Raw genomic sequence first — 25,275 nt, 5'->3', positions numbered from 1 at the left:
AGCAGCCACCACCATCCTTCCCAAAGTCCTATTAGAAATCCCAAATCATACAGAATTGTGAGAACCAGGGAATAAAGAGTGCTCTTCATTTAAGACAGAAAACCACAGGAAAAGGACCAAGAACTCCAATCTTTTTTCTTTCCCTTAAGTGTACCTGGTTGAGCACCCAACACTGTGAGTGTACGAATGCCAACAAGCTGAAGCTGGGTGTTGGGGTCTGACAGGGCCATGAATATCAGTGAGCATAGCTGGTCCTTGAAGCCACTCAGAGGCCTTTCATCTAGGGAGAGACAGAGTCCAGGTTAGTGGGAAACTTCATTCAGCACTGATGCAAAGATAACGGGGCAGATTTTTTTTTTTTTTGGCTGTGCAGCGTGGAACGTGGGATCTTAGTTCCCCAACCAGGCATCAAACCAATGCCCCCTGCAGAGAAAGCATGGAGTCCTAACCACTGGACCAGGGAACTCCTGGGAGGTTTAAAGAATTTAATCCATTGGATATCCAGGAAGTACACCGGGAAAAAAAATGAACAGGTCTCATTTCTTAAGTGTTCTCTTGTGCTACAACTTGAGAACAACAGGTTGGCTGTTCTAGGCTACTTCTCTGTAGCACTCCTGGCCTGCCCTCGCTTACAGGGCTACAGTGCTCAGCACCCCAGGACAGCACATCTAGAAGACGGCCTCACCCTTGTCTTCATAGCTCCATTTCTGCTGCAGCTTCAAGAAACCCAGGATCATTTCAAGGATTGTCCTCCGCTGGTTGCTCTGTAATGTTTTAAGGGGTATGGGGGTCAAAGACTACCTTTTAATGGATTTCAGTCTTGCTTTTATGGAAGTGGGGAGAATTATCGCTGTACGTTAAGAGTGTGAGGAAAAGAGTGAACAAGGGAACCAGCAGCAGCTAATGGGAGCAAAACCCAAGATCTACTATATCTAGGCCCAAGTGCAACACAGCTTTCTCTATGAGAGAGCCATCCTAGCCCAGGGTCCCATCATTTAAAAAGATTCTGCTTCCTTACCTGACTGTGCTTGTGGAACTGTTCCAGCAGTAGAGGCAGCACGTTGCTGGTGATGTGGTCGCAGGCCCGGGCAGACGCACCTGCAGCCGCCTGCAGCAGTTTGGCACTAGGCCACACCAGTTTCATGTCCGGTTCACACAGATGGTGCCTGCAGTCTAGAGAGGCAGCACATCACAGACCTGGGGAGTAGGCTGAATGTTGCCTGGTTCCCCTGCAGGTCATAGAAGCTGGAGGCTGAGCCCCAGGACTAGCAGTTATCACTTAAATTTCTTTCAATTCAAAGCAGGGCTCCAGTATGCAAATCACTGAACTTGGGGTCACTCATGAAAGGTCACTGGCCTTAAGGAATTTCCCTCTGTTGTGTGCACTCCCCTTTCTAGCTGCCATGCCCCATTACCCTGTAGAATGGTGCTAAGGAAGGAGTCAAGGAGGTCCTCAGCATCGGCCCTCAGCACAGAGCGAGACAAACACGCAGTCAGGGAGTTGAGGGCCGCCAGGCCCTCGGCCTCTACCCGCTCACTTGCCGTCTGGAACACCTGTCAGGGAGGGGATCCCATGGCTACTGAGGTGAGCCTGCACCAGGTGAGACCCTACCCACCTGCTGCCTATTTCCTTTTGGGGGGAGGGTGGTGAGAACCTTTAGGGCGCAACAATGGAAATTAACCCCTCACCTGAGTTTCATCTCAATTGCTGTATTCTCACTAAGTCCTTAGTCCCACTAGGACATTGATACACATACTTTTTTTTCCTTTTCAATTCTGGTTGTGCTGCACAGCATGTAGGATCTTAGTTCCCTGACGAGGGATTGAACCCACGCCCCCTGCACTGAAAGCATGGAGTCCTAATCACTGGATCGCCAGGGACATCCCCACATACTTCTTGAGAAACTGAATGCCGACCTTGAGCGGTGGTTGTTGGGATCCCTTTCCCCAAGTCTCTTCCTCTCCCCCTCTACTCAGTGACCTATGCCCTTTAGCATGGAAGGACAGGAAGTGGGCACTATGGGAGACTGACCATGTCATCACCAAGCAGCTGGCCCTACCCGTATCATTCAACTAGAAATATGCCCCTTGGCTCTCCTGCTGAATACCCAGGCACAGCAACAAAGGGAAAAGGATAGGGTGTGTTATCTCCCCTCATGCCTGACAACTGGTTTATCTAAGTGACACTCACCTCTCTGCGGATAGAAGCCCAGAGGCTGGGGAGGAAGTCCTTTAGTTCTTTCTGTCCATACACAGCACAGCAAGCATTCTGCCAGGGAAAGCAGAGGTTAACAGCTGTCTATACTCTCAGACTTCCTGGGATGTGCAGCCCCCTCAGCATAATGGCACCTGAAAGAGGCAGCTCTCAGCAGTAAAACCAGCAGGGTTTCATAACCATCCTACCCAGATCACCGAAAAACAGGAGCTTGTCCCAACTGATGAAAACAAGCATGAAGAAGGAGCCCTGGTCAGCCTTTCCTCAGCTGCCACTCTGTTACTACAGAACGGGACAAAACGCAGCTGGGGGCAGTAGGACAACCTACAGGCCGAGACCCTGGGTATCCCCCTCCTGAGGCCCAGGGAACAGCTCCCTGGCTCTCCAAGAATCAGTCCATAATCCTGTAGCACCGCTAAATTGTCTAAAGACAGCTGGGTCCTCAAAAGAGAAAAATCACTCACCAGAGTCTGCAGAGAATCCAGCTTGGCACTCAGAATCTCAGAGTCCACTTTCTCAATCAGCAGGGGCAGCAGGAACTGTGGGAGAGAAGGAAGAACTGAAGCACGAGATATGGGTGGTGCTGCAGCTGCACCCAGCCCACCATGTCCTCACTGCCACCAGGCCCCGGGGTAGGTGCTACGTCACCTACGTCACCTCAGTTGCACTGAGTCAGGAGTTGTGACTGTAAACCAATCTCCCTCCCAAGCCATGGCCGGGCTACTACTGACCTGAAACGGGGGCTAGCTGGCAAAGCTAAAGAATCTCAAAAGATAGCACCATATAGTGACTGGATTACTATCTTAAATGAAGAGATGGTAAAGTTTTCTACTTCAAAGGTCTGAAGACACTTGCAGGATGCCATACCCTAGAATGTATACTGAATCTTTCTTTTCCTCCATGCCTTTAACTGTTCTTTCTTCAGACCCTTCTGAGGGTTGAGGCTACATGCCCTAACTCTGGCCAGACCCACCTCAGCAAAGCGTGGTGTAGAAGCCAGCACAGCGCGAAGACTCAGGATGAGATCTTCTCTCTGGATGCCATGGGGATCATTAGGTGGCTGCAAAAGGGAGAAGGGGGCGTGGCCTTGTATATCTCTTTAGACCATGCCTGGACACAGGACTGAACCTACCAACCCTGCAGAACAGGGTGAGATTTATACCCAAATTGCCAGAAAAGTGGTACAAGGCCCCAGAAGGAAGACAGCTTGCTCTTTCGTGTTGTTCCTTGGGAAATTTCTGTCTGTTGGGCCTTTATTTTCTATCTGATCACGCAGTTTCCATCTGATCTATCATTTCACCACTCAGAGATAAGCACCCTTAACTTTCTGGTGCAACTTTCTTCTCTGTATGTAGAGTATTATGACTATGTGATTGGTAACACTGTTTCCCTTTAAAATATATATAGCTTTAGAAAACGTGAATCTTTTGAACATATGGTTTGCTATCTGTTTTTTCACTTTATACATTAGGTACTTTTTTTCATGTTATTATTCTTTCATAGCAGTTGTTTTAGTGGCTGATACTATTTCATTGTGTGGTTGAGCCACAATTTATTTGGATAATCTCCCTTTGATGGACAATTCTATTTTTCCACCTATAAAAGCTGTAATTCTGGCAATATAAAAGCACTGACGATTTCTGTATCAAGAAGGCAGATTTTTTTTAAACTGAAGTATACAGTCGACGTATAATATTGTGTTCGTTTCAGATGTACAGCCAAGCGGTTCAGTTACATACATTTATATATGTATCTTTTAGATTCTTTTCCATTATAGGTTATTACAAGGTATTAAATATAGTTCCCTGTTTTATACAGTAAACCTTTGTTTGTTTACTTGTTTTATATATAGTAATATATATTTGTTAATCCTGTTCAGTTCAGTTGCTAAGCTGTGTCCAACTCTTGGCAACCCCATGGACTGCAGCATGCCAGGCTTCCCTGTCCATCACCAACTCCCGGAGTTTTTTCAGACTCATGTCCATAGAGTCGGTGATGCCATCCAACCATCTCATCTTCTCTGTTATCCCCTTCTCCTCCTGCCTTCAATCTTTCCCAGCATCAGGGTCTTTTTTAATGACTCAGTTCTTCACATCAGGTGGCCAAAGTAGTTTCAGTTTCAGCATCAGTCCTTCCAGGGAATATTTAGGACTGATTTCCTTTAGGATGGACTGTACTCCTATATATCCTGTTAATCCTGTATTCCTGATTTATTCCTCCCCAACCTCTTTGAAAACCCTTTGGTAACTGTAAAGTTTGTTTCCTATGTCTGTGAGTCTGTTTCTGCTTTGTAAATGAATTAAATTTGTATTATTTTTTAGAGTCCACATATAAATGGTAACATATAATTGTCTTTCTGTGTCTTACTTAGTATGAAAATCTAGGGTCCTCTACTTTGTTGCATGTATCTTTTCAAATTAGAGTTTTCATCATTTCCAGATATATACCTGAGGAGTGGGACTGCTGGATCATATAGTAATTCCATTCTGTTTTCCATAGCGGCTGCCTAATTTACATTCCCACCAACAGTGTAGGAGTGTTCCCTTTTCTCCACACACTCTCCAGGCATTTATTATTTGTAGGCTTCTTGATGATGGCCATTCTAGGGGCTTCCCTGGTGGTTCAGATGGTAAAGAATCCACCTGCAATGTGGGAGACCTGGGTTTGATCCCTGGGTTGGGAAGATCCCCTGGAGAATTCCATGGACTGTGTAGTCCATGGGGTTGCAAAGAGTTGGACATGACTGAGCCACTTTCACTTCATTTCATTCCGACTGGTGTCAGGTGATACCTCTTCGTAGCTGTAATTTGCATTTCTTGAATAATTAGCAATGTTAAGCATCTTTTCATGTGCCTATTACCCATGTGTATGTCAAGAAGGCAGACTGAAAAAAAGAATCAGATTTTCCTTTTCCTCTTTAGAAACCCCACCAAAAATGTAGTAAGGGGATTTTCTTTTCTTTCTTTCTTTTTTTTAAGATATGTAGCTAAAGGGTGAATAGGACAAGAGATACTAGCAACAAAATTGTAAAAGCAGACGGGTAAGAAGAAAATGACTTAGAGCCAAGACAACAGAATCTTCAGTAGGCTTAAGGAAAGCTTAATAACTCCGCATATACACCACACAGTCTCCTCAAAAAGCTTTGCAACCAGCAGTACCAGGTACCTTTGGAACTGGGAGTGGGGTTGGAGAAGCAGTCTGACCTCCCAGATTGCTTCTCAAGTCCTTCCCAGCTGCAGCAGAATCTGGGGGTTTAATTCTTGGAGAGGGTGAGACAGAGCTCAGACAAAAATGCAGTTGAGGGCCTGGGTGCTGAATCAAGAGGTCTAAGTGGGAATTCCCTGGATGTCCAGTGGTTAGGACTCAGCGCTTTCACTGCCAAAGCCCTGGACAGGGAACAAAGATCCTGCAACCTGGGGGTTCCCAAACTGTCCATGTAAGCCACTCTACAGGGAAGTTCATCCTCAATCAGCCCATTCTATGTGCTCAGAGTTCCCACTCAACTTTATAATCCTCACTTTGAAACATGTGCAAACTCCCAAGGATTACTAGATATCTGAAGAAAGCCCCTAACCTGGAAACAGAGAACAACATAAATTGAAAAAAAACTTGGATGAAACAAAGACCACACATGTGGGGAGAGTTTTCAAGAATGGTAAGAAAGTAATTCATTCATGGGTTAAATAATAATAGAATGCTAGTAAAAAAAAAAAAAACCCCAAAACATTCAAGAAATCATAAAAAATTACAATAAAAGGCCCTGGGAAATTCAAAGCATAAGTGCAGAAATGAAAAACAAAATCAGCTGCTGGGAGATGTGCTGGCCCTGGGCCTTTCTGCCCTCGGATCCATTCCTCAGGCTGACCATGGTAGGCTGCATTCTCCAGGTTCCCACAATGGCCAAGGTTCAGTCAGTGGGAAGCACTTGTAGATGAATGCAGGTCAGAAGGAAAGGAAAACCCAGGACATTTCTTCCCATCTCTCCTATTTAGTGGGCACTTTCACCACTGGTAGCATCTCCTCCTTGGCTCCAGGTCCCACTGAAGGCCTATGTTTTGTCATACTCTTAGCCCCTGAGGTCCAGTAACATCAACTTTTCCCTTTGTCCCTCCAGCCTCAGGGGGGTATGGTTTCCTGCTATTGATAGGTTGCCTTACTATCCCTTCTTTGGCTTCTCAGCTCTCCTATAACTTGTATAAACAATTTCCAGCATTAAATTATTTGTTTTAAATACCAAAGTGGTTTCTGTTTTTCATGCCTGGACTCTGACTGATAGAAAAGATAAAACTAAAATTTTCTTATAAAGTAACAAAAAGGTAAAGGAAGGAAATATGAAAGAAAAGGTAAAACACTGACAGGAGTTCCAAAAGGAAGGAACAGATAACTAACAGAGGGAAAGAAATCATCAATGAAAGAATGCCAAGAAAATTTCCCAGGCCTGAAGGACATGAACTTCCAGATTGACAGGACCTACCAAGTACCCAATACAATGCATGAAGACAGACCTGTACTAAGGTACATCATTGTGAATTTTCAATATATTGGGGGGAAATAACGCTTAAAAGTTTCCCAAAAAGAGGGGAAAAAAAGTGAACATAAAAGTTTTGCAAAGCAGAAAGAATTCAGACTTCTTTACAGCAACTGAAAATTAGAAGTAAATAAAGCAATGCCTTCAATTTTATACCCATATTATCAATACGTGTGAGCAAAGAATGAAGAGATTCTAGATTTACAAAAATGAAAACATTTTATACTGTTTTTACACCCACGGGAAGCTCATAAGCGACGAGCACCACCAAAATGAGGGAATAAACCATAAAATTAGGAATACGTAAATACAGAAAATGGAGATGATCCAAGAGAAAAGATAAAGGAATCCCTAGATGATGGGAAAGAAAGATTCAGTATTGACTCTGCATTAAGAGTAGGAAGCAACCAGTTAAGACTGTACGGCTAAGACTGGTTTTTACATTTTTAAATGGTTGAAGAACAAATCAAATAATATTTTGTGGCACATGAAAATTACATAAAATCTGAATTCCCAAGTCCATAAATATATTTATTGCAATACAGCCACTGTACCACATTCCAGCGGCGAGGACCATTTCTGTGCTAGAACAGTAGAGGTGAAGAGTTTCAATAGGGAACATATGGCCCACAAGGTCTAAAACAGCAGCTATCTGGCCCTAACTTATACTGCTGTGATCTATGATGATGACGGCAAGTGGCCTATACAGATTGATAAGACCATAAAGAATATTTTTAACACAAATTGTTACACTGAAAGCCAGGTGCCCCTATTTTAACTGACAAGAGCTTTCTGCTTCCCATAGACCACACTGTGGAAAAAAACACACAACTCTGCTCAAATAAAAGAAAGTTTCCAATTATTATCTATAAACTTGTTTTGCCTAGAACATCTCTGAGAAAATATATAAGCAGTTGGGAGCAATGATTATCTCTGAAAGGAACATAGTTGGTGGCAGTAAAGAGGCTTAATTTTCTAAATGTTGCATCATGTTCATTGTACTATCTTTCAAAAAATAAATATCCTTGCCCACCCTAAAATTTTAAGTGCATATATTCCAGCACATATTCCTAAATTTTAGGAATTTATCCTACTGTTACACCCATATACCCACATATGTATGAAATGATACATGTACAGGCAGGGTATGTTAAGTGGCAGCATTGCTTGTAACAGCAAAAGATTAGCAAAAACCTTTGTCCCATGGAGGACAAGTAAAATTAATTAGGTATTTCCATGCAAAGGAAAATCACAGTCATAAAGAATAAAGAGCTAATTTATATACTGTTATGGAACCCTCTCCAAGATATACTGCTAAGTGAAAATGGCAAAGTATAGGAAAAACGTATAAATTACCATTTTTATGGGGAAAGGGAAGAGCACTTTTTAATACATGGATGAAAAAGCTCTGTAAGATACAGACATAATTGATAAAACTGGTTGACAATGGAGAAATAAACTTTATGGTATGTAGATTTTTCACCTATTTGTACCTTTTGTATTTTGAATCCTGTGAATTTATTATCTTTTCAAAACACACACAAAATAAAGTGAAAACAGAGAAATCTGGCAGCCTAACCAAGAGCTTTCAAGAATTCAAAGGCTTAAATACTTCTGAACAGAAATAGTGATACTGATTACAAAAGCAATGAAAAGAATATTAGGAGACAGGTGGTCCCAGCAAGATGATGTCAGCTAAAATAAGCTGGTAAGAAATTCCCTATGGCAAAAATGGCTTTTTATCTTAAAGGCAGGGAAAGTCAATAGTGAAAGTCACTCAGTCGTGTCCAACTCTTGGCGACCCCATGTACTATACAGTCCATGGAATTCTCTAGGCCAGAATACTGGAGTGGGTAGCCTTTCCCTTCTCCAGTGGATCTTCCCAACCCGGGGATCGAACCCAGGTCTCCCGCATTGCAGGTGAATTCTTTACCAGCTGAGCCACAACAGAAGCCCAAGAATACTGCAATGGGTAGTCTATCCCTTCTCCAGTGGATCTTCCCAACCCAGGAATCAAACTGGGGTCTTCTGCATTGCAGGTGGATTCTTTACCGACTGAGCTCTGATGTAAATTTGATGTGTGTGGTGTAATTCCTTTCATTTCTTCCAAATTACTAATGCTTTCAGTCTACATACCATGAATATCCATATAGTGACGAGACCCTGAGTATCTGGAAAGAGAAGGTAAATCAAGATGCAGAGTGGGAGGAAGGTCTGAGGTCATCAGAGCAAACACCTCCTGTACATACTATGCTCAACTGTGTCCTCTTTGTTTCTATTGCCTGAGATGTGCCCTCAGAATCCAGGATCATATGCTACACATCCTTCAGAAACCAACTGAAATCCTATTTTATCTGTGAGTCAGTTCCTGCCTACTCTAGCTCACACTGAACTGTCTTCTTTGAACAACTGTAACACCACTTGTTTTGGTCCATAATCTCTTGCTGTTACTTAAATGTTTCAGCTTTCAAGGACATGAATCATGTTCTACGATCCTATAGTTCTAAGCAGGAAGTACCTTGTTAAGAAGTTTGCTTTCTCACTTCCCAGTTCACTGACCTGTTAAGTTCTTCAAGGCAGGGATTGTTTCTTTTGTTCACTGCTGTACCCTCAGTGCCTAGAACTGGGCCTGGCACACAACAGACACTCAATATTTGAATGAATGAATGAAAGGTACTACTTACAGGAGTGAAATCAATAGGGAAATAACAAGATGTCACTTCAAACAACTCCTCCACAAAAGGTCCTAAAGGCAACAGAGAAAGAATAAGGACTTATAAGCCTTTCATCTGACAAGCCCCAACCAGCTAATCCAAAACTACAAGGACGTACCCAGGCTATAGTCTCTGGAGATGAGGTCATAGACGATGCGGAAGGCCACCAGAAGATTACGGGGATCCTTTTCCCCATCCATCACCTGGATGAAGCCAAAGGTGAAATCAGCTCCTAGGCCCTTCAGCTCTGGGGAGGAGAGAACAAGGTCACTACTGTCACACAAGATAGAAAGCGGGGCTTTCTTCTGGCCTGTGTTTTCCCTCTATCACTGCCTCCCCCTTCATGCCTCCCAGAGCCGGCCATTTCTGTTTTCCTATTCCAAGAGAGTTCTCAGTGAAGAGAAGATGTGCAACAATATATAATGGTTATGGAGGTAGGAATTTAACACCTCAGCTCAAACTCCATCCTTTCTTTACTGGGGAGTGAGTGACTCCCAGTTCCCCTTTATCTTCCTCTCAGAGTACTGGCTCTTTTATATCACCCTGGGCTAACATCAGTCCTGGTAAAGAGGGGAGAAAAGTTGTGTTTACTTTTTGGGTTTCCCGGAAGTCCTGCCTCTTACCTTCTTCCCGGGTTCGCATGAAGTTGGTGATGATACTATAGACTGTGTGTCGGTCCACCTGTGGCAGGGACTTAGTAGGAGAGACAGGAAGTAAGTAAAGTGCCCAAAGACTACCTCAGCTGACAAAACTATTTCTTGCTTCACCGTCTCTAACTGGGTAATTCTCTTCATACCAGAATAAGATGAACCTCAGAGGAAACGCAGAGAAAAGGTATGGCTATGGCCCAGTAGTCTAGCAGTGGAACCAATAACCAAAACCTGTCTCCTATGTGCCTCACTTTCTTTAGGTGTAAGAGGACACAGGTCAGACGTAATTGCATGCCTTCCTCTCCTTATACAGGAGCAAGGGACAGCATGCAAATATGGTCAAAGGCCTGGAAGAGTTCAGAACTCTTAGAAGGCAAATTTTTTTTTTTTGCCATCTTATTCTAGTTATGTCAAGGGCTGGAAGATAGAAAATACCGAGGTGACTGTTATCACTCACCTGTACGTGGACCTCCTGGAAGATGGCTTTAAGCACAGAGACTGCCAGCCCAGGGGGCAGGGCCACACATAGGCTCTGGGGGAGAAGAGAAGTGTGAGCACAGGGTGAATTCTGGAAATTTTAGGGTAGCCTTCAAGCCTAAAACAGGCCTATCTAACTACAGTGGGAATTACAACATTCAGGCTGGGGAAGAGATACTGACGGTGAGAAACATGGTCCCTTTTCTCAAGCTGATTAGGTCTCTGCAGCTCCTTCCAGGTTGACTCTGAATTCCAGTCCCCAAAGGACACTTTTACTCTCCAGACTAAAAACCGAAGTGGAGCTGGCTGAGACTAGTTTAGCCCCATATCTAGGCATCTGCTTTAAAGTACCTGAAGTCTTACCGTCTAAGGGGAAGGAGAGAATTCACTGGAAATAGGTTCCTGTAAAGATGGTATGTAATACAGAAAAGGAGAACTCACAAGTGCCCTCAAACCCTGCAGGACAGACGGGATCACAAGATGATGGTCCTTCAGCCGGTTCTCATAGAACAGGATCAGGTGGACCACTGAACAGATCAGAAATTCAGTCATTAGTTTCCATAGGCTGGAGAAGGGTCCACAGGCATTGCTTCTTCCCGAAGTTTCTAAGGGCTATTCCTGCTTGGGCTTCACTACAAATTGTCTCCTTCACCCAGACATATGTCCCAAGCCCTCCCATTTGGGGGGTTCCTTCCTTATCTGTCAAGAAAACAGGTGAACATCTTGGGTTATCCATTCACACAGAGGTCACAATCAAACCCATTCTCAACCTGAGAACTGCCTTTCTATAGAACTTGGGTTGGTAAGTTTTGTCGCAGGGCCATGTGGCAAATCTTTTAGGTGTGTAGGACACAGCATGTCACAACTACTCGGCTGGGCCACTGTAACATAAATGCAGCACAAATAGCAGGTAAATAAATGGACATGGCTATATGCTAATAAAATTTTGTTTATAAAAACAGGCTGTAGTTTGCCTACCCCTGCTATGTAAGATAAATAAGTTGTGGGGTTTTTTTCCTCAGGACTTCAAAGCATTTTGGTATTTCATTACTTTTCTGCTCCACCTATGAAACACTACTTTGTCCATTTTACAGACAGGAGAAGACATACTGGGGGGAAAAAAAGAACTGTCAAAGGCTACATTTGAAATCTATGTGTCTTGTGTCTCAATTCTTATCTTCTCTGCCACATACACTAGTGAAGTGTGAAGACCCTGAGTTAGGAGTTCGCAGATACCTTATGTCCCTCCCTCACTCCCGCCCTATAAAACTGGCCTGACAGACAAGGACCGCCTTGGCTCAGCACACCGACCAGTACCTTCCTTCTCCAGGAGCAAGCAGTGGCACTGGAGGAGCACCTGTGACAAAAGCTGGATTCCTCGTGCCCGAGTTCGGGGTTCTGGATTCTCTAGAGAAGACCTGGGGGAGAGTAAGATAGAAAGCCTGATATTATCCAGTTAAAACTTCTGAAGTAAACATTTTGCAATTAGTCACACTCACCCCCTAGGTCTGGAAGCTGGCCGGGGAAGGTGCTCTGGAGGCGCTTAGCATTACAAACAACAATAAAGGCCAAACCCCAGGTTGGCCTGGAGGTGTCATCAGGGGCACATGTGACACCACAGCCACAGAAGTGTCTGTCTCCAGGCACTGACTGGGTGTGGGGCTTCCTCTTTCTCCACAGTGATAAAACTGTGACATTCCTCTGAAAGAGAGCTTAGCAGTTACCCACAGGGCTCAAGAGATGATTGGCAGCTTCTACCAAAACAGGAGAAGAATAAATGTATCACTATTAAAGCAACCTTTATAGTCTTAGGGACCAGTCTTTATAACTGGAAGTTTACAAAGTAAGATGGTCAGAATAAAGGCTTTAACGATTTAGGATTATTGATATGGGAGGACCCAGGCTGAAGCAACAACAAGGCGATTTATCTTCAAAACAAATCACAGAGATTACATTTAAACATACCACAAGGAATCTAAGCAAATGAAGGAGGCAGAAGACTTCTGAAGGAGAGCTGGCCAGGGTACCTTAAGGAAACCTCAAGGATAAGAGTACCTATGCTGAGCTCAGTCGTCCAGTCGTGTCCAACTCTTTGCTACTCCATGGACTGTAGCCCGCTAGGCTCCTCTGTCCATGGAATTTTACAGGCAAGAATACTGTTGCCATTTCCTCATTTCCTCCTCCAGGGGATCTTCCCAATCCAGGGATCAAACCCTCATCTCCTGCATTGCAGGCGGATTATCTACTACTGAGCCACCAGGGAAGTCTCAAGAGTTATCTATAGCTAGAGGAACTGGAGCAAAAAAGATCAGTCTTGACAGGATCCCTGGGATAGGAACTTACAGAAAGGGCCCCACTCAGAAGCAGAAAACTGTGCATTTAAAAATCGACCAAGGCACACAGATGCTCACAGAAGCATTATTCAGAATAGTCAAAATGTGACAACTCAGATATCCCTCAAGTGATGAATGGGTAAACAAACTGTGGTATATCCATATAACAGAATATTATTCAGCAAGCAAAGAAGTACTGACACATGCTACAACAGGAATGAATCTTGAAAACATTATTCTAAATCAAAGAAGCCAATCATAAAGATTATATATTATTGTATGATTCCATTTATCTGAAATTTTCAGCATCTGTAAATCCACAGAAGCAAAGTAGATTAGTGGTTACTAGGTGCAAGAAGAGAAAGGAATGGGGACTGACTGTTAATAGGTGTGGGGTTTCTTTTTGGGGTGATGAAAATGTCCTAAAATTGACTGTGGTAACTAACGGTTGCACAAATCTGTGAATACACACTTTATTTTTTATTTATTTTTTAATGCACACTTTAAAATGGTGAATTTATGATAGGGAAATTATATATCTCAATAAAGCTGTTACTTTAAAAAATGGACCAAGGCCACAACAACATATGGGAGAAATGCATAATAGTGACCTACTCTTCCATCTTCTCCCCAATTTTCTATTTTTCTCTGTTTTAGAAGACATGCTAGCCTTGACAGTTAACAACCTTTGCTACTAAGACTTTCCAATTTAAATGGTCTTCCAAGTACAAAATATGAGGAGAGCAGGCATTAGACTACAAGCACATGCCTCCTCTGGAGCTTGGAATATCTGGTTTTAACAGTGGTCATTCAGCTGTTGTCCCAAGCCTTTTCCTACAGCGGGGAATCTGGTGCCAGGTCAGCCTCTCAGGCTGGGCTCACAGTGGGTATGAGTCAGATGCAGGCTGACTAGGATGCCATGCGGGAGGGTGGGGCTACAGAAGCATAACATTTGATGGCTTTCAACCACCCACCTTCACCTAAACCTGTGGGCTGATCCAAGAGCTACTGTGGCCCACAGGCTGTGTTCCCAACACCTCTTCAGGGGTCTCAATCAGTTGGCATGAAACTTTTTTCAAGAGAAATATAGGCTTAGCCTGAGGTACTAACATGGAAGGGGGAGGAGGGTACTGCGCTACAGTGGAAGAAATTGAGGACAAAAGAAGTGTTTTCAGAGTGTACTGCCAGGGCTGATGAGGGTTGTTCTAGAGCAGATCTCTTACCCAAGGGCTTCCACCACTTGCAACACTGTATAGCTTCCAGATTTCACATCTAGAGGAAAGAAAAAAAAAAGAAACATGAAACAACAATAACAACAAGAAACTCCATCCTAGGGTTTAATGTCTCTATTACCAATGTTTCTGCCTATCCTAGGGTTTACACCTTGGGGCCTACTGTGCTTGCCAAGAGTCCCTCCTACACTAGAGGCATTTCTATAATACTTCAAATATGCAGCTCCAAGTATAAAAACTGAAAAGAAAGTAAATATATCATTTGTAGGTAACCTGATTGTTTACCTAGAAAAATTCAAGGGAAATACATGAAAAAATATTAGAGACAAAATAATTGATTAGGGTGGCAAGGTACAAAATTAATATGAAATTAAGAACTTTCACATATATATGTACACTAGCCCATAAAATTATATAAAGGAAAAAAGTAATAACAGCAACAAATGAAATTTAAAAAAGAGAGAGAGAAATACCTCAGTATTTCTTAACAAAAAATGTGAATATCTGAATGGTGAAAACTTTAAAGCACAAGTAAGAAAGTTAATGTGCAAAAAATAATACATAATTAGACAGGCAAATTCTAAAAAAGAGTAATGAGGGAGGAAAGGCAGTTCTTCCAGACAGTAAAAGATTTTTATAAATCAATTTTACAATAATTAAAGTACTGTATACTTCTGAATATACTTTATATTCTCCATAATAAAAGTACAAACAAAAAATAACAGTGTAGTATGAGTGGAAAAGACCCTGATGCTGGGAAAGATTGAGGGCGGGAGAAGAAGGGGATGACAGAGGATGAGATGGCTGGATGGCATCACCAACTCGATGGACATGGGTTTGGGTAGACTCCGGGAGTTGGTGATGGACAGGGAGGCCTGGCGTGCTGTGGTTCATGGGGTTGCAAAGAGTTGGACACAACTGAGTGACTGAACTCACCTGAGTATGAATTTATAGTCAAGGAAATCAATGGTACAAAAATGGAACAGAAAATCCAGAAAGAGACACAAATACATGAGAATATGATTTTAAAAATCATTATTTCAATTAAAGAAGAACGGAGACTACTCAATAAATGATGTTGCAATGATTGGATATTTGGGGAAAAAGAACAAAAACAAAAAACCAATGGCTCTGAATTTTTCACCAAAGTAAATTTCAAATGGATTAAAGAAAAAAACAGGAGAACATTTCTGAGTATAATATAAAGTTCTACTTTAACCATAATAGAAAAGATTAATTAAAATTAGCTACATTAAAAAAAAAAACACCTGAAAAAAAAAAAAAAACCTGGATTTTCAGCAAGGCAAGAAAAAAATTGTAAGACAAACTAGGAAAAAATATATGCAACTCTTATAACAAAAGGCTATTTTACCAATATAAAAAGAGCTTCTACAAATCAATGAGAAAAAGACCAACAACCAACTTAAAAATGGGCAAGACAGGAAGATGCTCAACCATATTAAAAACAGGAAGGCAAACAGACTAGCAAAGATCAAACATTTTGTATAACTCTTATGTTTGGTGATGGTAGGCAGAAATAAGGCACTCAAACACTGTAGGTGCCATATAAGTTGGTACAGCCTTTTTATAGAGGGCATTTTTTTTTCTTGGCCCATCCACTTGGCATAAGGGATCTTAATGCCCTGAGCAAGGTTTGAACTTGCGCCCCCTGCTTTGGAAGCACAGAGTCTTAACCACTGGACCACCAGTGAAGTCCCTAGGAAGAGCAATTTGAGAGTATCTTTTAAGTTACAAATGTATCAATATATATGCTTTAACCCAGGGAATCTTCTCAAAATTTACCCTATGTACTTTTAAAAGTGCAAAATAATGCATGTAAAAATTTTCTCTTCAGAGTAGTTTATAATAGCAAATGACTGTAAATAACAAATGGCCATCAATGATAAGAAACCAATTAAATTAGTTATAGTACACCCATACAATGGAATTCTCTGTAGGTAACTTAGGGAAAGAAATTGAAAAAAGGCTGAGAAATCTGTATGTTTACACTAATAATGGAACAAGATTTAAAAGCAGAACATCAATTCAGTTCAGTCACTCAGTCCTGTCCGATTCTTTGTGACCCCATGAATCGCAGCACCTCAGGTCTCCCTATCTGTCACCAACTCCCGGAGCTCACTCAAATTCATGTCCATTAAAGTCGGTGATGCCATCCAGCCATCTCATCCTCTGTTGTCCCCTTCTCCTCCTGCCCCCAACCCCTCCCAGCATCACTGGACTTTTCCAATGAGTCAACTCTTTGCATGAGGGGGCCAAAGTATTGGAGTTTCAGCTTCAACATCAGTCCTTCCAATGAACATCCAGGACTGATCTCCTTTAGGATGGACTGGTTGGATCTCCTTGCAGTCCAAGGGACTCGCAAGAGTCTTCTCCAACACCACAGTTCAAAAACATCAATTTTTTGGTGCTCAGCTTTCTTCACAGTCCAACTCTCACATCCACACATGACCACTGGAAAAACCATAGCCTTGACTAGATGGATCTTTGTTGGCAAAGTAATGTCTCTACTTTTTAATATGCTGTCTAGGTTGGTCGTAACTTTCCTTCCAAGGAGTAAGCATCTTTTAATTTCATGGCTGCAATCACCATCTGCAGTGATTTTGGAACCCAAAAAAATAAAGTCAGCCACTGTTTCCACTGTTTCCCCATCTATTTGCTATGAAGTGATGGGACTGAATGCCATCATCTTAGTTTTCTGAATGTTGAGTTTTAAGCCAACTTTTTCACTCTCCTCTTTCCCTTTCATCAAGAGGTTCTTTAGTTCTTCTTCACTTTCTGCCATAAGGGTGGTGTCATTTGCATATCTGAGGTTATTGATATTTCTCCCAGCAATCTTGATTCCAGCTTGTGCTTCCTCCAGCCCAGCGTTTCTCATGATGTACTCTGCATTTAAGTTAAATAAGCAGGTTGACAATATACAGCCTTGACTACTCCTTTTCCTATTTGGAACCAGTCTGTTGTTCCATGTCCAGTTCAAACTGTTGCTTCCTGACCTGCATACAGGTTTCTCAAGAGGCAGGTCAGGTGGTCTGGTATTCCCATCTCTTTCAGAATTTTCCACAGTTGATTGTGATTCACACAGTCGAAGGCTTTGGCATAGTCAATAAAGCAGAAATAGATGTTTTTCTGGAACTCTCTTGCTTTTTCGATGATCCAGCAGATGTTGGCAATTTGATCTCTGGTTCCTCTGCCTTTTCTAAAACCAGCTTGAACATCTGGAAGTTCACGGTTCACGGATTGCTGAAGCCTGGCTTGGAGAATTTTGAGCATTACTTTACTAGTGTGTGAGATGAGTACAATTGGGCAGTACTTTGAGCATTCTTTGGGATTGGAATGAAAACTGACCTTTTCCAGTCCTGTGGCCACTGCTGAGTTCTCCAAATTTGCTGGCATACTGAGTGCAGCAGTTTCACAGCATCATCTTTCAGGATCTGAAATAACTCAACTGGAATTCCATCACCTCCACTAGCTTTGTTCGTAGTGATGCTTTCTAGGGTCCATTTGACTTCACACTCCAGGATGTCTGGCTCTAGGTGAGTGATCACACCATTGTGATTATCTGGGTCGTGAAGATCTTTTTTGTACAGTTTCTGTGTGTTTTTGCCACCTCTTCTTAATGTCTTCTGCTTCTGTTAGGTCCATACCATTTCTGTCCTTTATCAAGCCCATCCTTGCATGAAATGTTTCCTTGGTATCTCTAATTTTCTGAAGAGATCTCTAGTCTTTCCCATTCTGTTGTTTTCCTCTATTTCTTTGCATTGATGACTGAGGAAGGCTTTCTTATCTCTCCTTGCTATTCTTTGGAACTTTGGAATTCTTTGTACATAAATAGTATTAATATAGAGTATGTGCATAGCATTGTTTTTAAAGGGAGGGGGAATTATTTCTATTTGTATTTATTTATATTTTTATCTCTAGAAGAAAAAAGGATTGCCTCCAGGGAAGGAGACTGACAGCTAGGGGAATGAGAGTGTGTGTGTTCAGTCACTAAGTCATGTACAACTCTTTATGAACCCATAGTCTACAGCACGCCAGGATTCCCTGTCCTTCACAATCTCCCAGAGTTTGCTCAAATTCATTTCCATTGAGTCAGTGATGCTATCTAACCATCTCATCCTCTGACATCCCCTTTTCCTTTTGCCTTCAATCTTTCCCAGCATCAGGGTCTTTTCCAGTGAATAAACTCTTTGCATCAGGTGGCTGAAGTACTGGAGCTTCAGCTTCAGCATCAGTCCTTCCAATGAATATTCAAGGTTGATTTCCTTTAGGATTGACTGATTTGATCTGCTTGCAATCCAATGGGGTTGAGAGGTAGACTTAAAAAAAGGTTTTACTTTGGAATAATTTTAGGTTTAAAGAAAAAAGGTTGTAAAGGTAGTACAGAGTTCCTATATACTCCTTGCCCAGTTTCCCTGAATGTTCACATCTTACACAGCACATTTGTCAAAACTAAGAGAGATGATTTTGAACTGTGGTGTTGGAGAAGACTCTTGCGAGTCCCTTGGACTGCAAGGAGATCCAACCAGTCCATCCTAAAGGAGATCAGTCCTGGGTGTTCATTGGAAGGACTGATGCTGAAGCTGAAACTCCAATACTTTGGCCCCCTCATGCGAAGAGTTGACTCATTGGAAAAGACCCTGATGCTGGGAGGGACTAGGGGCAGGAGAAGGGGACGACAGAGGATGAGATAGCTGGACGGCATCACCGACTCAATGGACATGAGTTTGAGTAAACTCCGGGAGTTGGTGATGGACAGGGAGGCCTGGCGTGCTGCGATTTATGGGGTCGCAAAGAGTCAGACACGACTGAGCGACTGAACTGAACTGAACTAAAGAGAGGTGAGCATTTGTATATTACTTTTAACTAAACTCTAGACTTTATCAGATTTTACCAATTTTTCCACCAATGTAATTTTTCTGTTTCAGGATCCAATTAAGGATATCACATTGCAACTAGCCATAATGAATCCCTCAATCTTCCTTGTTTTTCATGACTTTGGTATTTTAAAAAAGTATCAATATTTTCATAAAGTGTCGTTTGATGATTTTTTTTTTTCATGTTTTTCTCATGTTTATCCTGGGGTTATGGATTTGGGGTAAGAATAATAGCATAGAGGTAAAGTGCCTTTCTCATCACATCCTTTCACAGGTACAATATATCAACACGACTTATCACTGGTGATTTTAACTCTGACCACTTGGTTAAGGTAGTGCCAGCAGGTCTCTGCGCCACGCAAACAGTTATCATTTTTCCTTTTCCCGATTCTTTCCTTTGGAAGGAGTCACTAAGTCCAGAGTCCACACTTAGTGACTTAGGACAAAGGGGAGATTAAGCTCCATTTCTTAGAAGGAGGAGTATTTATCTATGTTATTCGGAGTTATTCTAAGGAAGATTCACCTCTTCCCTTCATTTATTTAGTTATTTATATCAGCATAGGCTCATGCATATTTTATGCCTTGGGTTATAATCCAATACTAGGCTATTTTGTTGCTCAATTTTCTATCTTTAGCCATCAGGAGTTTTTTTACACTGGTTGGCACCAGCGTCCCTTTGACATACCCTATCCTTTTATTTTCTTAAAGTGCTTTCTTACCTTTTGGCACTACAAAATACTAAAGGTTCATGTTGTAATTTCCCTGCCCCAACCCTTGAATCAGCCTTTGCCCCAAGAAGTCCTGGCTCCTTTTACTGGAGAATGGTATTAAAAACCAAGATATGGAAGTAGCTGTACTCATTGCTATTGTGATATCACTGCTTTTAGGCCCTCCTCGGCAGAGAGAGCTGGGAAATATATGTACGTATTCTAACTTACGTGTATACACATATTATCATTATTTCTGTACCTATCCATATATATCGAACTAAATAGAAGATTATATTAGAGTCTCCACTCTAATATAGTACCCCAGGGTCCATTCTAGCCTTCCCCCTTGCTTATTTATAATTTGTTTCTTGGACAGTGAGAAACTTGGTTCCCATTATCTACCATTTTTTATTCTTTTCAACCCTAGTGTAGCTATAAATTACTTTTGGAATTGTCAACCTCTGTGAGAAATTCATAAACAGAGCACAGTATTTATGGACAGTTTTGCCTTCAGCCTGAAATAGTTTCCAGACAAAATATTGTTTTTCGAACACATCAGCTTGCCCTTCATGCCCCCTTTCAGTTCAGTTCAGTCGCTAAGTCGTGTCCGACTCTTTGTGACCCCATGAACCGCAGCACGCCAGGCCTCCCTGTCCATCACCATCTCCCAGAGTCCACCCAAACCCATGTCCATTGAGTCGGTGATGCCATCCAACCATCTCATCTCCTGTCGTCCCCTTCTCCTCTTGCCCTCAATCCTTCCCAGCATCAGGGTCTTTTCAGAGGAGTCAGCTCTTCGCATGAGGTAGCCAAAATATTGGGAGTTTCAGCTTCAGCATCAGTCCTTCCAATGAACACCCAGGACTGATCTCCTTTAGGATGGACTGGTTGGATCTCCTTGCAGTCCAAAGGACTCTCAAGAGCCTTCTCCAACACCACAGTTCAGAAGCATCCAATTCTTCGGTTCTCAGCTTTCTTTATAGTCCAACTTTCATATCCACACATGACTACTACATAGCCTTGACTATATGGACCTTTGTTGACAAAGTAATGTCTCTGCTTTGTAATATGCTGTCTAGGTTGGTCATAACTTTCCTTCCAAGGAGTAAGCTGGAATCAAGACTGCCGGGAGAAATACCAATAACCTCAGATATGCAGATGACACCACTCTTATGGCAGAAAGAGAAGAAGAACTAAAGAGCCTCTTTATGAAAGTGAAAGAGGACAGTGAAAACCTTGGCTTAAAGCTCAACATTCATAAAACTAGGATTATGGCATCTGGTCCTATCACTTCATGGCAAATAGATGGGGAAACAGTGGAAACAGTGACAAACTTTATTTTTTTGGGCTCCAAAATCACTGCAGATGGTGACTGCAGCCATGAAATTAAAAGACACTTGCTCCTTGGAAGAAAAATTATGACCAACCTAGACAGCAAATTAAAAAGCAGAGACATTACTTTGCCAACAAAGGTCCGTCTAATCAAAGCTATGGTTTTTCCAGTAGTCATGTATGGATGTGAGAGCTGGACTGTAAAGAAAGTTGAGCACCGAAAAACTGATGCTTTTGAACTGTGGTGTTGAAGAACTCTTGAGAGTCCCTTGGGCTGCAAGGAAATCCAACCAGTCCATCCTAAAGGAGATCAGTCCTGGGTGTTCATTGGAAGGGCCAATGTTGAAACTGAAACTCTAATATGGCCACCTAATGCAAAAAACTGACTTATTTGAAAAGATCCTAATGCTAGGAAAGATTGAAGGTGGGAGGAGAAGGGGACGACAGAAGATGAGATGGTTGGATGGCATCACAGACTCAATGGACATGAGTCTGAGTAAACTCCAGGAGTTGGTGATGGGCAGCGAAGCCTGGCGTGCTGCAGTCCATGGGGTCACAGAGTCAGACATGACTGAGCGACTGAACTGAACTGAGTAATATAGTTAATTCATCTGCCTGGGATGAAAGGAAGACTTCTCACTGTGGGTCTTTTTGCACCTTTTGAATGTTGTACCATGTGAATATATTACGTGAGTATATTTTTGAAAAAGCAAGTTTAACAGCACAATGGTAATTCACTTAGATCTAACAGAATTATCATAGGAGAAATTTTCAAAGGAGCAACTAAGAGTGAAAGGTTAGCAATCTTCTAAGCGTTTGATTAATGTAGAGGAGTTTTAGCTCAATAAGGTGTGGCAATCAGGCAATTACTTCCACAGTCTGTTCTGGGTCCTCAACCTACGTACCTTTAAACACAAGACCTAATTAGTCAGCTCTCGCCAAGACCAGACTTTGGCTAAGTGAAGAACAGGCTTGAGAAAACTAAACTCCAGTTCCCCTTAAGTCTGTGGTCTCTGAACAATAGCTGTGAGCTGAGCTGGGCAGAGGCGTAATCTGGTACTAGAGTAAGAAGCCCAATCTGACTGAGGAAGAGAGTGCTCTAGTTGGGATTCACAGCTCGTGACTGGCACCAATTTAGACATCAGGCACTCTTAGCCTTACTCGTGCCAGGATGTGGAAGGCCCAGCTGCTGCCCCTGCTCCTGAAAAAGAGCCAAGGGAAAAAAATCTGCAAGCAGTGGGGTGGGGGAAGATCAGCAGCTAGACTAACAGGACAAACTAAGGCACTGAGAGTTAGGTTCTACACCCCATCCTGTAATGGCAATACTTAAGAGACAGACCCATTCCCAGGTTACAAATTACTGTACCACTTGGGAGGGTGGAAAAGGGTACTTTTCTGGAATCTCCTGGACAGAACCCAGGAAACTGCTGAAAAACCCATCTAAAAACAAATTTCAGTAGCAGCCACAAGGGTGTTAGCATACAGGAAGCCACAGGGGACTGATAACTGTTACTAGCAAAGAATATCACTGAACTGAAGCACTCTTTTTCAGCAATACCATCACAGCCCACTGTGGATGCTCGGCTAGAGTCTCTCTTTGGAAATACCTCAAATGCTATAGGACAAAGACTTGACTACTAGGCCCCATTCAGTCACCTCTAATTTTTTCATTAAAAAATATTGAGGTAAACTTTATATACAGTGAAATGTATAATTTGATTAGTTTTAACAAGAGTATACCTAGAGTAACCAACACCCAAACCAAGACACAGAATATTTCCATCACCAGATAGACTTCCCCTCGTGCTCCCTATAGTCAATCTCACTCCTACAGCCGGCCTCAAATTTTATAAATGAAAAAGACTTCTTCAGCATTCAGTATATATTATTACAAAACTGGCTGCTTTGTATTAATAATTACAAAGAAACATCCATTTGCATGTGATTTCTTGAATCCCAGTATATGGGCAAATTCTCCTAGCACAGCCCTTCAGTCTTCATCCTTTCACAAAGATTTCATCTTGAATTAATGCAGCACCAACATAAAAGAGAAGTACAAAAGTCATATAAAATTAGGAAAAAAATGGGGACTTCCCTGGCAGTCCAGTGGTTAAGACTCTGAGTCTCCATGATAGGGGTAACGGGTTTGATCCCTGGTCTGAGAACCTAAGATCCCACATGCCATGTGGTACAGCCCAAAGGAAAAAAAAAAAAAAGGAAAAAAATGAAGAGACAGTAAAGCTGTTGCAACACTAAATAATAGTAAGAAAAATGCAAGTAAGGTGGCAAAAAACTAGAATCAGTATTTTGAGGATGTTTCCAAAAAGATGACTAAAATTAACATTTTATTCTAGTTTTGTTGAGCCTATGTTAGAAATGTCTTTCAAAGTTTCATCTTTTTTTCCTTTTCATCCCTATGACCAGGCTATCAGGGACAGCTGTCAAAATAGCCTTCCACTTTTTAGTGGAATGAAAATGTTCTGGAATTTTTAGGGAGTGCTGATAGCTGTGGAACATTGTGAATATACTAAGCCACTTATTTCTTAAAATGGTTAGTGTGAATTTTATCTATCTCATTTTTATCTCACTTTTTACAGTGAATTTTATCTATCTCACTTTTTAAAAAGCCTTCTGCTCCATCCCTAATCTATCTAAAATGCACAATTAATTATCTGTTCACCATTCTCCATTTGCTCCTCACTGCCTGAGACCTGACTCCTTGGCTTGCTGTCATTCATGATTTAGCCCTCAATCTCCTCCAGCCTCACCTTTCATCATAGCTCCTATCATTCAGTCACATGAGTTCTCAACATGAGCAGCTCTTCCATATCCTCAGGCCTGGAGACATGCTCCCTTGGTTTGGAATGCCTCTTTTTTGCCCTTGTCAGTCTGAGGAACTCTAACTCTTCAAGATCCAGCTCAAATTGCAACTCTTCCTATGAAGGCTTCCTTGATTTCCCAAACAAAATTACTCCCTTTTACATGTTCCTTTAACCATTCTTTAAAAGATTATCATTTATGTTTGTTTTCATTTATTCATTCAATATTTATTGAAATCTATTATAAATCAACTAACATGTCAGGACTGGAGAAAGAAATATAGATAGGGAGCTTTTAAGGAACCCAGTTTTGGGGGACAGAAAGACATTTAAAACAATTAAAAAACAACTAGTTCAGTGTTACTATAGTGATACAAACAGAGACTGGGATAACATAGGAAAGGAGTTAAATTCTTAAGTGTATACTAGAGTAGGAGCCATTCCCTTCTCCAGGGGATCTTCCCAACCCAGAGACTGAACCCAGGTCTTTTGCATTCCTGACAGATTCTTTGCCATCTGAGCCACCAGGGAAGCCCATGTGGGACGATCTATTACTAACTTTATTTATCTTTAAACTTTCTTTTAAATGTAATTTTATTTATCTGGCTGTGCTGTGTCTTCATTGCTACATGAGCTTTTCTCTAGCTGCAGAGAGCGGTCGGCTACTCTCCTGTTGCACTGCATGAGCTTCTCATTGCGGTGGCCTCTCCTGTTGTGGGTTTCCCTGGTGGCTCAGATGGTAAAGAATCTGCTTGCAACGCAGGAGGCCCAGGTTCATACCTGGGTAGGGAAGATCCCCTGAAGAAGCAAATGGCAACCCATTGCAGTATTCTCATCTAGAGAATCCCACGGACAGAAGAGCCTGGCAGGCTACAGTCCATGGGGTCGCAAAGAGCTGGATACAACAGCGACTAACACTCTTGTTGTGTAACACAGGATCTAGGGCACGCAGGATTCAGTAGTTGTGGTCCCTGGGCTCTGGAGGACAGGCTCAATAGCTCTGGTGCATGGGCTTAGTTGCTCCATGGCATGTGGGGTCTTCCAGGACCAGGGATGGAACCCCTCATTACTAACTTCAAGTGATTAGTTCTTCCAAATGAAAAACACCTGAATACCTGGAAGTTAGTTATGCACTTGAACTCCAGGGATGAAAGAAGCTAATAAAAAGTTAACTTTCCCAACGGCAGTCTCACAGGCATAAGGAAAAATAAATGTAAGTTTCTCTCCCTATTTAGGTAGATCTAAGTTTTTCCAATGTGTTCAAGATTTGTTCTCTAAAAATGAACCTACTAGCACCTGCTAACTACCCACTCTTTCCTTAGTGGGGCACCAGTTCATGTGGGGCACTGAGGAGTCGTCAAAGGAGTATT

General features: G+C 42.1%; 1 protein-coding gene across 4 annotated transcripts in view; it reads right to left on the bottom strand.

Annotated features, from left to right (window-relative positions):
• Positions 1-25,275, bottom strand: part of MMS19 (MMS19 homolog, cytosolic iron-sulfur assembly component) — a 36,003-nt gene that overhangs the window by 7,326 nt on the left and 3,402 nt on the right. For all 4 annotated transcript variants that reach the window (XM_043475810.1, XM_043475812.1, XM_043475811.1 and 1 more), the window contains exons 2-15: positions 14,141-14,189; positions 11,902-12,002; positions 11,026-11,111; positions 10,565-10,639; positions 10,081-10,150; positions 9,576-9,704; positions 9,428-9,489; positions 3,189-3,275; positions 2,680-2,754; positions 2,192-2,269; positions 1,416-1,554; positions 1,019-1,173; positions 686-764; positions 155-280 (exon numbers count right to left, since the gene is read on the bottom strand). In XM_043475810.1, coding sequence (XP_043331745.1) covers positions 155-280; positions 686-764; positions 1,019-1,173; positions 1,416-1,554; positions 2,192-2,269; positions 2,680-2,754; positions 3,189-3,275; positions 9,428-9,489; positions 9,576-9,704; positions 10,081-10,150; positions 10,565-10,639; positions 11,026-11,111; positions 11,902-12,002; positions 14,141-14,189 — 1,311 coding nt within the window. The remainder of the gene's footprint in view (positions 1-154; positions 281-685; positions 765-1,018; positions 1,174-1,415; positions 1,555-2,191; positions 2,270-2,679; positions 2,755-3,188; positions 3,276-9,427; positions 9,490-9,575; positions 9,705-10,080; positions 10,151-10,564; positions 10,640-11,025; positions 11,112-11,901; positions 12,003-14,140; positions 14,190-25,275) is intronic.

Source organism: Cervus canadensis, chromosome 8, assembly GCF_019320065.1.
Source record: "Cervus canadensis isolate Bull #8, Minnesota chromosome 8, ASM1932006v1, whole genome shotgun sequence".
In the NCBI taxonomy this organism is placed as follows: domain Eukaryota; kingdom Metazoa; phylum Chordata; class Mammalia; order Artiodactyla; family Cervidae; genus Cervus; species Cervus canadensis.
Note: the sequence above shows the minus strand (reverse complement) of the source record. Positions and strands in the feature narration are given on the sequence as shown.